Source organism: Eurypyga helias, unplaced genomic scaffold, assembly GCF_000690775.1.
Source record: "Eurypyga helias isolate BGI_N326 unplaced genomic scaffold, ASM69077v1 scaffold45595, whole genome shotgun sequence".
Taxonomy (NCBI): Eukaryota; Metazoa; Chordata; class Aves; order Eurypygiformes; family Eurypygidae; genus Eurypyga; species Eurypyga helias.
The window spans coordinates 4,835-18,301 of NW_010251606.1; the positions used below are offsets into that span (position 1 = coordinate 4,835).

General features: G+C 41.1%; 1 protein-coding gene across 1 annotated transcript in view; it reads right to left on the reverse strand.

Annotated features, from left to right (window-relative positions):
- Nucleotides 1-10,522, reverse strand: part of LOC104509965 (wings apart-like protein homolog) — a 14,654-nt gene extending 4,132 nt beyond the window's left edge. Inside the window, exon 1 of the mRNA XM_010152075.1 lies at nt 10,021-10,522. Coding sequence (XP_010150377.1) covers nt 10,021-10,522 — 502 coding nt within the window. The remainder of the gene's footprint in view (nt 1-10,020) is intronic.
- Between the last annotated feature and the right edge of the window lie 2,945 nt (nt 10,523-13,467).

The following is a 13,467-nucleotide window of genomic DNA, read 5'->3' on the forward strand; positions in this document are numbered from 1 at the left end:
ACCACAATACCATCCACTGTTGCAGTAACCCAAACTTGGTCAAAACCTGCTGCTCCCAGCAGGGCCTAGAAGCCGTAAGCAAGTTAATGCAGAAAGGGGAAGCCATAAAAACAATTCTTACCATTTCTCACAGCAGTACAAGTTTGACAGAGCCTTCTTACTCTAAGAGTACACACTTAAGTTTGGAGAAAAGGTAACACTCTCTCCATTATCCACCAAAGCTGCAAGTTAACAATTTCAGACCCTGGCCCTTTGGGAACAGCACATACCAAGATGGAACCCAAAACAACAGCAGGGGAAAAAAAGAAACCAAATCACTTTCTTGGCAAAAAAAGCAGCCCAAAACATGATCCAAACCAATCATCAAGAAACATATCCTCCAGCCTAGACACATTTCAATTTCATTTCCATTAAACTTACAAGACTAAGTTGCTTAGCTCTAAGACTGAAAACATCATTTTCAGCTCCATAAAAATCAAATCCTCATTAAAGGTCTAACACTAATTGCCTAAAGTCAAACACTCTGTGCTTTTGTTAACAACTCAGTGATAGAGCTGCAGTACCTTATTTGCTATTTTTGAGTTACTTGGAGCACAGAGCAGTCTCAGGCTGTGAGAACAATGTCTCTTAATGTAAATTTTGACCTGAACAGATCTGGGGCTCACAGAACAAAGCTCAGTGCCCCACAGCTCAATCACCACTCCCCTTCATTTTAATACTGAAAGGAACATGACTGAATTACTACACACAGCAAACATCTACAAACTTAAAACTAGGGTTTTTTCAGTATTCGCCACAAAAACTCACAGAATTCATTGCAAATGTACCGATAATTAGTCAGAAGCAAGGAAACCTTTAAAAAAATGAGTCAGGTGGCATGATGCCAATTTTATATTCCTCTATTTCTCTTCAAATGGACACATGCCTACCAAAATAAATGTAAAAGCAAGAAAATGAGACATCAGGAAAAGAAGGCAGTCAGTTTAAAAAAAAGGTGTATCCAGGGCCTTCAGATGCCTCCAGGTACTGAGGGCACATATATTAACAGGCCACAGCTCATGAACAGACCACTGACACAGGATGTAGGAAACGGTTTGTTAAGCTCATTATGAGCTACAGCTCTGCCTGATGCTCCTGAACACTTGGAAACATTTATTATGGCTCCACTGCACCACCACCAATGTTCCCAAGCATAAAGCTACCTCACTTGACAACCTGAAGCTGACAAAGCCAAAGGAAAAGACGAGCCTCTAACAGGTGCTTGTATCACATTCCTCAATTCTGGAAAGAGAGCCCAAATGAGACATACACACTGTGTCTTCTCCAGTTCGGACAGAAAACCAGCAACTGCAGAAGTGCCATGCTTTTCTCCAAATAAGAAAATTTGGTTACAGTTTCTCTCTCCTACTCTACATCAGAAACAAAGCGGTTTTGGTTGGTAAAGAGAAAAGGTTACAGACTAAATTCCATTGATGCATTTTCTGCCTATGATGAACAGCTGGAAAACACAGGGAAAAAAGCTTATGCATATAAAGCTGACAATTCAAAGAAATAGGCAAAATTTGCTTAGATCCATCAGTATCCACTGATGCCCCTAAGATCTCAAAGAGTAGTGCCTGTTTGCAGGCATAAACAGAAGATAAGAAGTGTAAGAGCTTTAGAAGATTAGGCTCTCAAGCTCGGTTTCATGGCTGACAATCACTAAAATAGCTAAAATTACAGAACCACTACATCCACAGCTATGTTGACAAATTCTTAAGTAATTCTGGTTCGAATTATAGAATCGTTTAGTTTGGAGAAGACCTTTAAGATCATCAAGTCCAGCATCAAATGTTAACCTCACACTGCTAATACCACCACTAAACCATGCCCCTAAGCACCTTGTCTACAATACCTCCAGGGATGGTGACTCAATCACCTCCCTGGGCAGCCCATTCCAATTCCTGACAGCCCTTTTGGTGAAGAAATTTTTCCTAATATCCAACCTAAACATGCCCTGGCCCAGCCTGAGGCCATTCCTCTTACAGAATTATGGCTAACTCTTTGAACCAAAATGCATTCCCAACAAGTCTGCATGCAGCCTGGATAGGCACTGCTTGCCTCTTCACCAAAGTTTTAAGTGGCATCTTCTTTTGCAGAAAAGTTCCACAGAAAACCATAAAGTGATGAGATATAATTTACTGTCATCACAGAAATATTTTCCGGAAGAACAGTTTGCTTTTCTTGCTTCCTTTCCAGCACCCTGCATATCAAAAGTCTAAGGCAATTTATATGAGAAGTTAGAATTTATTAAGACTATGTAAGAAACAAGGTTACAGTCACACTGCATGCCTTGATTTCAGTTAGAGCAGCCATTCTACTAACAAATAGCTTGTGAGACAGAGAACACCTTTTGTTCTCTCAAACCACCTAGATGCAGCCTTTCAGCGTGGTAACGCAGTGTTCAGCATCTCTAATAAATCATTATTTTAATTCCACGACCCTGACAGATTTTCCCTTTTTTAGAACATGAAGTGGTCAGCTGCTGCCGGCACAACACCACACCGTGCTGCGGCTCCACCCCGCGCACGGCTGAACCCTAACCACCGCATCATTGCTTTGCACCCTGGGCCCCTCTTTAAGCCAAGAGAAGTAGTAATTCCTTGTAGACATTTTTCCGCTGGAAAAACATGCTACCAGCAGGCATTCTGAAAGGCTGTCTTATGCTGGTGCAAAAATGATACTTCCCATCAGCCAGCGTACAGATTCTGGTTTTTGAATGCTTGTATGTCCATGGGAGTGGAAGCCTTACACAGGGGTACAGGCTGGCATTCCCTCTTATGAGGAAGATATCCACAAAGCTAGTCGCTTGCCTTTATCTCAGGCACAATCTTCAATGGTATGGGAAGATGTTTTTTGTAGTAACAAACCAGCTGCTTTGCCCCCTTTTTTCTACTTCTTCAGCTAGCCATCGTTAGGTATTTTCCTTGTCATCAGCTATATCCAGCTTCTCAATTTCTATCAAAATAAAGCCCTATAGCTTCCCTTGCACTTTGACCCTTTTTGTTTTCCCAGGTAAGTATATTTGTCCAAGCTCCACCTATAGCCTTAGCTAGAATAATTATCATCGCTCCTTCACTCTTCTTTCTAAACTCATTACCACTCTTCTACAACATTCTGAAAACCTCACTTAAAGTCTGTTTTTCTTCTGGTGAGTATAAACTTACACTACCTCACGTCTGTATCTATCCAGATTCATAACAATATAAATTCTAATGGGATGCTACAGACACTAGTATTCCGTACAAACCCAAACACACCACACAGCAATGCCCACACTCAACTTGCATGCAAGGTCCACAACTCTCAAACACAGGACAAGTTGCAGTTTCAGTACACAATGCTAAAACCACCCTTTACTACAGGAAGAAAACTATTTTTTGTCTTCCAGCAAAGAATTGAGCTTTGAAGAACTCTACCAGACCACAAGCAAGACTACTTTGTCAGAAATACAAAAATAAAATGCTCCTGAGAGGATGAGAAATTGTGCAACAGCAAATCCAACCGTCAAGAGCTGCTACACTCTGTAACACAAGAGTTGTCAGAGCCTGAACTGGCTGGATCCTGTGTTCACCTCTGATGGCAAGTCCAGTAAGACAGAAACATTCTTCCTCAGTGGCAGCTCATAAAGGCATCTTTTGCTTAGAGCAGTGGAAGGCAGCTGATCCAGGAAGTTACCTACCTCCCCTTGCAGGGAAAACAAGACTACGTGTCATGGGCAACACAAGAGGATGGCACAAGCCAAAAAAGGTTGCTTTCACCAACTTGGGTAGTGTGAGCCCTGATGAAAAAACTAATAGTTTATGCTTTAATAAAGCATATTATAACACAGCAGCACTAAACACTGTCAAAACAAATGCATCCTTAGGCTAAGTCTGTCTGAATTCAGACACTACTCAAATATGTTAAAACCCTCCAGTGAATACAGAAGCAGTTTCTTGAAAGAAAATATGAGCTGAGTTTCAACTTGAAAAATCTTTTCCATACAGCTAAAAATCTCTGCAGTTTGAATCTGAAATGGCTTCCTTACCAACTGTTTTCTGCTTTCCCGCACGCTTTGGCCCGCTGAAGAGGTATGCACGTTAACAGGCTTTTCTCTTCTACAAGCACTGACCAACTGTTCAGAATGCAGTTATTTTGACTTTTTGAAACATGCAAGATGTTAAGAAACACTCAAAAGTTTGACTTTTCAGGTCATTAAGAAACCGTCAAAAGCTTGACCTTTTAAAATCTAACCGTCCATTGTACAAGTCTATAAGGAAAGAATGATTTTAGAAGTATGGATTCCAAAAAAGGTATTGAGATTCTCACAGTTGTTTGGGAAAGGGGAGTCAGACTGAGGGAGAAAGGTTTCGTGTGCTCTGTACGTGTATACGTAGTATGCATTTCCCTGTCATTAGGGAAAAAAATGTTGCAGAAATCAGAAGATTCCTTCCTAGATATTGGGGTCTTTTTCCTGCAATGCTATTTTAGCAAATGGCTATAAACACTGAAATTCTGTTTAAATTTCAGCCATTTCAGACTTCCGAAAAACATCCAAGAAAAACAACACACCACCAAATCTTCAAAGGAGTATCAAAGCAAAAAAAAAAAATATTGAGAACAATTATCACACTGGTTGGAACTTGGGCTACTGCCCCAGCAAGAAAATTCCGTGTGTCAGGGGAGAAGGAACAACTTAAAAAGGGAGAAACATAAGAACAACTCAAGAGGGGACTTGTGGAAAAGCCCCAGCTACGTATATACCCAGCATAACTACTGCCATCTAAACAAACCTCGTAGCACTGAAGTCCTACGGGCACACATTCTCTGGCAGACCTTTCCCCTTCTCTGCTATCAGTTTCTTAATGCTCTGAGCCCGCCAGAGCACAGCTGCAGTTCTTTTTAATCATGGTTGCTGCCAGCTGTCTCCTAAGGCAGCCAAATGCTGAGACCTCATTCAATTTCCCCCAACTTTCTGCTCCATTTTTGGACAGAATATGACTAAACTGAAATTCTTCCTCAAGAGGCAAATAAATTGTACTCAGCAACTCTGCAGGGGAAGACAGATAAGATTACTCAGACCTAACTATTATCTCAAATGGCCATGTCACCGTTAAACAAAAAATAGAAGCCCTAAAACAAATGGAAAGGAATAGCCAGGCAAATCTTGTTGTCAAATGTAATCATGTAACAAACTTGAGCTTGAGAAGTTGAAACTTAACTCTAAAGATAGGGCTCCCCACCCACATAATCAGGATGCAGCGGCTTTGCAGACACAGTCACTAAGGTCCTATCAGGCTGGCCTGGTGGGAACAGACCCCATGACTTGAACGAACTTCTTTCCAGGGCAACCCATTTCTGCAAATTACTCCATTCCCTCAGTATGCCTGCCAAGCAACTCAACACAACGGGACCCTGCGTACTGGGTGATAAGTAGTTCAGCACAGTTGTACCCCTCCACTCCTGCACTCCACAAGCCCAAGTTATTAAGAAGGACTGCATTTGCCGTTCTGATACGCCACCGCTATGTGCATGAGCCCCAAGTCCAAGCAGGGGCATGAAGACCTACCTAGAAACACCAAAGAATTGAAGAGCATGCAGCGGCCAAACGTGTCCTTACAGCACTGAGAGCAAAACCACTTCCAGAACAAAGACTTGTTTGAATACCAGTACACAGTCACACATGTCAAGATGCAGAATAGCTATTTTTGTAATTACTTCAAAAGTAAAAGGTAAAAAAGTATCAGAAATACTTTACATGCAATAATTTGTCCTTTTAATCTTAAAAAGCCTCAAAGAGCACAGCTGAGACAAGAAGCACAAAATCTGTACCTCACATCACAACACAGCAGAAAGCACAGCAGCACTCTCTCTACACTGCTGTATTCTGAAAAGACAGTTAAAGACATTCTGTCTTCTATCTGTCCACAGCAAGCAAAACACAATTTTAAGAAAGAAACTCATGGTCTTTAAAACAAATCAGACTTAACCCATGCCCAACCAAAATTCTTCGCAGTTAAAAGCTTTATTAAGTAGCTAATATTTTAACTCAGAATTAACGTAAATCAGCGATATTATTTCATAGTTCACAAACAGGAATAGGAGGTGTGCAAAGACAAGAGACATCATCCAAGCACTTGAGACATCTCTCTACCCTCGTGCCTTCTCTGGTGAAGAGCATCAGCATCTTGGCCTGGACCCTCCCAAGGCTGGAGTTAAAAGCTCGGCACGGGGGCACACAAGCAAAAGACAGGAGGTGATCGCAACATCCACTGTCAAACCGCAAGCTCACACACAAGAACTACAGTAGAATTTCCCTAACCTGAAACTGTTGCCATAGGGAAGGTAGTTACCCCACTTGAAACATACTCATACACCAATATAATTATGAAATGCCATACCACCTTTCAAAACTCATCAGGCTTTGACTTTTTCATCTGAAAAATCGTGCTACGTGAAGCACAACCCACAAGCCAACATCAATAGCCTAAAAACAAAGACAGCAGAGAAGTTTTTTAAGACCCGCACCTCGCAATTGGCTCTGCAAGGCCACGTGTGTTCTCACATTGAAGCTTGTGTGCAGGTGAGTTTAGTGGGTTTATGCCCTGTGGAGTAAGTTTAACAGTCCAAAAAAAAAAAAAACCAAGTCCCACCAAGGTGTTTCAGAAACCCAGGTAAGTATCACACTTTTGGTTTTCACCTCACCCCACCCTAAGGTACTCACAAAAGCGCTCACCTTCTAACTACTAAAGAGCTACATTTTTTGCTTGATATGAATTACCAGGATAACGTTTTTCTGAAAACATGACTTTCTAGCTACCAAGTCTTCCCATCTGAACAAAAGTGACCTCACAATAACTACTAATACATAATGCTCTTCTGCTATTACTAATTTACCTGAACGCCTACTATCTAAATTACCTGCTACGTACAGGATTACTCATGGCCAGTCTTCCAACAGTATTAAGTCTTGATCAAGCAACATTAGGGCAAGATTACGAGCAGCTTTCCACATTAAGAGCTTCCCAAAGCCTTTAAAACAAGATTGCTACAAGCACTAGCTGATGGCTATTAAAAAAAACCCAAACACAGCATGACCTAGCTTTTTAAATAAAAAAGATCCTCAACTGTGTTACATGGTTGCACAACTATTAAAACAACCAGAAGAAAAAAAAAAAAGGTTTTTTAATACCAAACCTGAGTTAAAATTAACTGCTATTTACCCCCTTCGTTTTGATGTCCAAAGATACGGACTTTGAGGCAGAATAATCAATACATATGGCGCAGAACTAGCAGACTAAACCGGAGCGCTCAGCTTGCCCACAGCCATGTTCAGTCACAGTTTTCACCTTGTTCTAATTCTTAACCTTATCTCACCTAGGTTAACAACTAAGACACGACGATGGCACGCACTCTCAGGAAGTCTGGAGACCTTCCTTCACGTACTGACTTGTCAGTGCCAGGGCAAGGACTATCAAACTGCACTCAAAACAAGTTAATGTTGGTGCCAACAGAGCCTCGTTTCCTACACTAAAGGCACACCGCTGTACGTGGGTTAAGGTTGAGCTGACACTGCAACATCTCTCCCACTGGGAATGTTAATACTGTTCTCTCTGTTGCCTTCCCCCCCACCCTTCTCTCCTCCTCAGGAATAACAGAGCTTGCTGTCTCACGGATCAGTAAGCCCTTTGACCAAATCTGGTTGAATGTGGTGGAGTTCAAGAGCTACCAGGAAGGGGAAAATGGTTATGGGGATAGGGAGGCCATGCAACCAGTAACAGAGAGACCTTAGGAGACCACACAACAAACCATTTTTTTTACTGTTACTCAGATTTTCTCCTCCAAGATCCCTCTTGCCTCACACCCCCCCCTCCAAATCAACAGTGAACTCTCTCCAGTTTGAAAGATAGCTTCAGACCCTCAAATCTCACAGAGCAGTCAACGTAACAAAGAAGCCTTCTGAAGTGCCTACATTTACACTGGCCAACTAGACCACTATCTCCAATTGCTCAACGTTCTCAGTGACTTATTCAGAGACAGTTTTTATTTATTTTGGATCAGTCTACACACAAGCATAATAGCTGCTCAAACCATCCAAGTTTCGTTTACACGATGTGTCCAAAATAAACACTACCACCAAAACGACAGTCTTGGTTTTCTTACCCTTACTGTAAGACCCTCATAGAATGTTTTGCAAAGACTCATTCTCAGTTGAACTTAATTTCTGAAGCAAGCTATGAAATGGGTTTTTATCTTCACTGGAGTGGGTATAAACAGAATGTAACAGATTCTGAAAAACACAGTATCATCAGATCAAGATCCCCCTTGTCCTTCAGGACTTCTGGCCGAACTACAGTCCGTAACAGTCCACTGACACTTACCTACCAAGACTCATCAGCTTCCTTCTAGACAATATATAGTACTGCCTAACAAGCTCTAGAATTCAAATAAGCATCAAATTAAGTTGTTCTTTTGCGCTCAATATTTTATGTTATTATTTTCCACAATACTGGAAGCAGGAAGCACCAATGGAACCACTGAAGTCTGTTCCTCTTGACCTTTCATGCACTATGCATTTTCAGAGCTCTATCACCTTTTCTCCCCACAGCTCTCACATTTTCTTTTCCAACCTGAAAAATACTGTAATAACCAAGCTTTCCTACGTGGAAATGATTTCACTGTAAAACCTGCTCTGCTACAACCTGTCATTAACAACCAAGGAAACTCATTATTGTTTCTTCCCATTGTAAATGCTGGGGGATGAACCTACCCAATCTCCGATGAAAACTATATTCAAACTTAGCAAAATGTAAATGGTGTTTCCAGACTGAAGGTGGGTCATACTTATAGGCAAACTGCAGAAAACCATATGAAAATGAGAAGTATTTCAGCAGCTAAAGTAAAAGTAAGATCAAAAGACAACTACACATCTCAATGTGTCTGTCAAACCACAGTTAAAAATCAACATTTCTTGTTTATTCTTGTATTATCCAACTAATAAAATTATCCTACAAATAACTGAGCTACACATATCTCCCACTGGTCTGTATCTTCTTGTCCACTGTGTTACAACCGAACAAGTCCGCTCAAATTTCCCATCCTAGGGTTAACTACATCTGAGAACTCAGTTTCCATCGAAGTTGATTATGGTAAGTCCGTGGGTGCCATCTTCATCAAGGTTCATCTAATGAGATCTTCTGCCCAACTGTAGAAGCTGTGGTTTGAACCAGCCTGTTATACGAAAACTGCTCATGAGATTTAGTAACATCTGATCTTGCCTAAGGATGACTTGAACAAAATTACAGCGACGTTCAGCTCTATGGGCTTTGTGAAGCCCCCCTCAAAAGATCTTACAAACACTTCAGAGCCTGAAAACAGCCCCTGAAAGTTGCCTGACACAATCATTTCATAGGTCTGAAACTTCTGACATACACATCAATAAAGATGCGCTAATTAAAAAAAGTATACCTTTGTGCAACTCAAGTTCAGAAAATGACTTTTTCCACCCAAATATTTAATAAGGCTGGTTGTAAGCTGTATCTGCACCTGCACAGTAGTAACCACATACTAATTTAAAGCCAGCAGTGTAAGAATAAAGCATTCTATTATTACGAACTCCTCGCTCTTCAAAATACTCCATGTTAAAAAAAAAACAAGTCACAAATACACTGAGCTCGGACCAAATTTTAGAAAAGGAAGATTGTTATTCCGTTCTATCCAAGGCGGACTGAAATACCACAGGGACTCTGAAGCACTGTATCTCAATTTGCAGACAGAACGATTGGAGTGACAAAGTTCTCAGACCAAGGTGTGAAAAGCAGAATGCTTCCTGGTAGTTTGGGTTAAAGAGCAGATCCACTACAATTTTCTACAATTAAAAATTAATTGCCCCACAGTTTTATTAGAACCTTTAAGCAACCCCTGAAAACAAGAAGTCTAAACGTACATCGTTAAAAAACAGAGGATAACAGAACTACCTGGGCGGTTGAGCAAACGTACCTGCAGTTATGAGCTTAGCACTGCTGCCTTTGCTTTCTCCATCTTCCACGTTTTTGCTTGCGCTCTTTTCTTTTAAGAGAGGAACAGTATTGTCAAAAGGTATGCACTTGCCGGATGCAATGTTTTCTCCACTGTCTGGCTGATTAATTCTGCTGTTAGCTTCAGGCAGAGGAGTGAAGTCCTCAGACTGAGCAGCTTCACCGGGTTCCAGCTGAGAGGAGCTTTTAGGCTGTGCCACATTCTTTGAAGACACAGGAAGAGATTCTTCGTCACTGTCAAATCCAAATGGATCCTCTGTTACCTCATCTTCAACTTTGGGTTTTTTAGGAACTTCGGAAATATCTGCTTTGACATTGGGCCTCTTCTGTCCTAATTTGGCCATGAAGGTGGTTTCTCCCCATTTTGTACTAAGGGTGGTCCGTTTGTTGGAAAATACTTCGTCAAACTTGGAACTGCCGTTTCCCCCTTTCCGGCTGTAGGTCTTTCCGAATCGGGATGTCATTTTGGCTCCTGTTTCATATTCTCTGTTGGAAAAGAAAGAAGAAATATGAATTCACCAACTTTTTAGTACCAACAATTGTACTTCCATCCTTTATTGGGCCTACAAACACCAAGCATGTCCATCTCACACGAGCAACAGATACATCACCTGCCTCTTCCTACAGACTAACTCATGTACACGTGAATGTTGTCACCCCAAACGTTTCTGCAGTCAGTAATGTATGTACCAGCTCAACTCCAAAGTCAGTTACTTGCACATTTATAAACCAACAGTACAATGGATCCTGAAGTAAAAATCTGCTATGAATACATTATTTTTGGTATTGCTTAGCTCTAATTTTGTATTTTCAAGTATAGATGGCACTGCTGCCATGAAACAGCAGCAGAAAGCTAACATTTTCACCACATTTGAACATGCAGCACTCTGCTAGAATCCAGCAACAGAGTATGGCTTTAGAAAGACTCTTTCCAGTTACGTTAAAAAAAACTATGAGAATATTTCAAGTTGCTGTACGTATTTTAAATCCTAATTCATCTCAAATAACGATGACAACTTCACCCCACGTTCTTCTCGCACGCTCAGCCTTACTTAGCAAGCATATTATTCGACAACGCGATGTGGTTTATGCCATCTGCACAGTCATGGTCAAGACTGGTACAGAGCAGTCCCTCATGAGTACATGTGACTGGCAAAGGGACCGGAACAAAGAGACACTTCTCCATCTCAGAACATGGGGGAGACCTCAGGCAGCCCGGCATAAACCGGGACTTCTTACTGCCTGCTACAACTGCAGCCCGACTCAGTTTGCTTTCCCGGGTGAATGAAGTTTGAAAAGGAACACATCTAAAGAATTCCCTGTCTGTGTTCTATTCCTACTCGTTTCACTCAAGAAGGAAGACAGGCGACCTTACTTCTTTTTCCCCAAAAGAAATACTTCAACTACTGGACAAATGGCAACATAAAACCAAAACTATCATATCTGTTTTGTAAACCAGCATTTCTCTCCCTCCCTCTCTTCTCTGTGGGTTTGGTGGGTGTTTTTTTTAGCCCAAACATGAATAGGAAATTGGAATTCTTTATAGTCAGTCTAAATCTAATCAAGTCCATCTTTCTCTCTGAAATTATTCTCCATACTGGAGTAAATCTGTTCAAAAAGGAGGCATTTCTTTAAGCTATAGATTCAAAGAAATCCAGCTTTTAAAGTGTCAAGTGCCTTCATGCACATTAAAGTATACAAAAAATAGCACTTAAAATCATCATAGATCACATGATTAAATTTATCAATCTTCAAGAAAACTGTTTTTATTATTATACCCCTGAATATGTGGTACACTGCCTTTCTTCCAGGTTTTAGTTTTCACCTCGACACTCTCAGTTTCTCAACCCGAAGTACTAGATCAGCTTCTGCCAAAATCACCAGAGTGGGTTCCAGAAATGTCATTCCATCACTTCTCTCTATCAAGACTGTCTCACTAAGACCTGTCTGCCTTTGTTAGACCAGGCCAACCTTCTCTTATCATATGTACCCAGCAATTCAGCGGCTCATCTGTGTTTGAGCAAATTCTAAGTGAATTAAAAGTATCAAACTTGAGCCTCAGAAGTTTACCAGACAGATGGTGTCGCAATGCAGAAGAGATACAGGAACAACCACTCTGGGAAGCGCTCCTCCCCAGCAGTTTAGCAGATGGATGGTATGGTAAAGACACGTGCTTATCTACCGACCAGAATTCTGCTGTGAAACACCACTCCAAGGACTGCTTCTGGTTGCTCCTAGTAGGTGTTACTCTTTAACCTCATCCCCATCCTCTTTTTTACTCCAATGTCATCTGCCTAGCCTGCACTGATCCAAACACGTACAGCATCACCAAACTACTCCTTTTTTTGCACCCCTGTAAGTAGCTCTAATTCACCATGCTCCATCTGAGAACAAAACCAAAACTTCCCTATATACTTCAGAACATGAACGGCAAAGCAAATCCAACTTACTACTTTTCTCTTGCTGATGCTTGAGAATACTTATAACAGTAACAGAAGTATTTTATACCAGGAAGGCCAGTTTTTAGAGCTGTAGAAACTGAAGTGAAATATTTATTAACATCTCAGTTTCTACACAATTCTTAAGGGGGGTCAGAAATCACTTCACTCACTGACAGCACATTTTCCTCCCCTAAATCCTGACTCAAGTAAGTATTTCCAACACCGCATTTCCAGCATGTGCAAAAATAACAGCAGATTTAAATTATGACCTGGTCCTTGCAGTTTTAAAGAGAAGTTTCCTGCAGTCAAAAGGACTTCGTTTTCAGAAAGTAGAGCTCCTCAATCTACATTCTCCTATTCAGAAGTTTAAAAATTAAGATTGTCATATAAGGAGCTTTGAATCAAAATGTCAAAACTTAAATACATATTCAGTATGATATAAGCAGCTTAAAAGATGACTATCGGGAAAATACAGACTATTCTATGAAGTCCTGTCTTAAAGATAAGGAAATACATATGTACCTCCTTAGCCGAGAATATTAACATAACATCATTTTTACTCTTTACTTAAAATTCTCCCTTGTTTTCCATTCGGTAGGAAATTAAAAACTTGGCCAATTTCACACTGTTTCCACTCCCTGCCTCTCTCTCTCCTGCACTGTGCTGCAATACTTGGAGCAGCGCAAGAAATGTAAATACAAGCAAAAAACCGAAACATAATTCTCGCGCATTTCCCAAAGCAAACTCGGTAGACCGGCGAGATGTAAAAAAAACTTGGTAATTGCCCAAAAAGCCCATCAGTCGTCCCTGCTCATTGCTCCTCTCTACACCGTTCCCCTTACATAATCAAAGGGAAGAAAAATAGGTTAAATGCACGGAGGCAGAAGCTGATGAAATCCCACGGTGACAGTTTCTTTTTTCCTCCCTCCCCCTGCGGCGGGGGGGGAAGAGGGGGGTGCTAGCGGAAC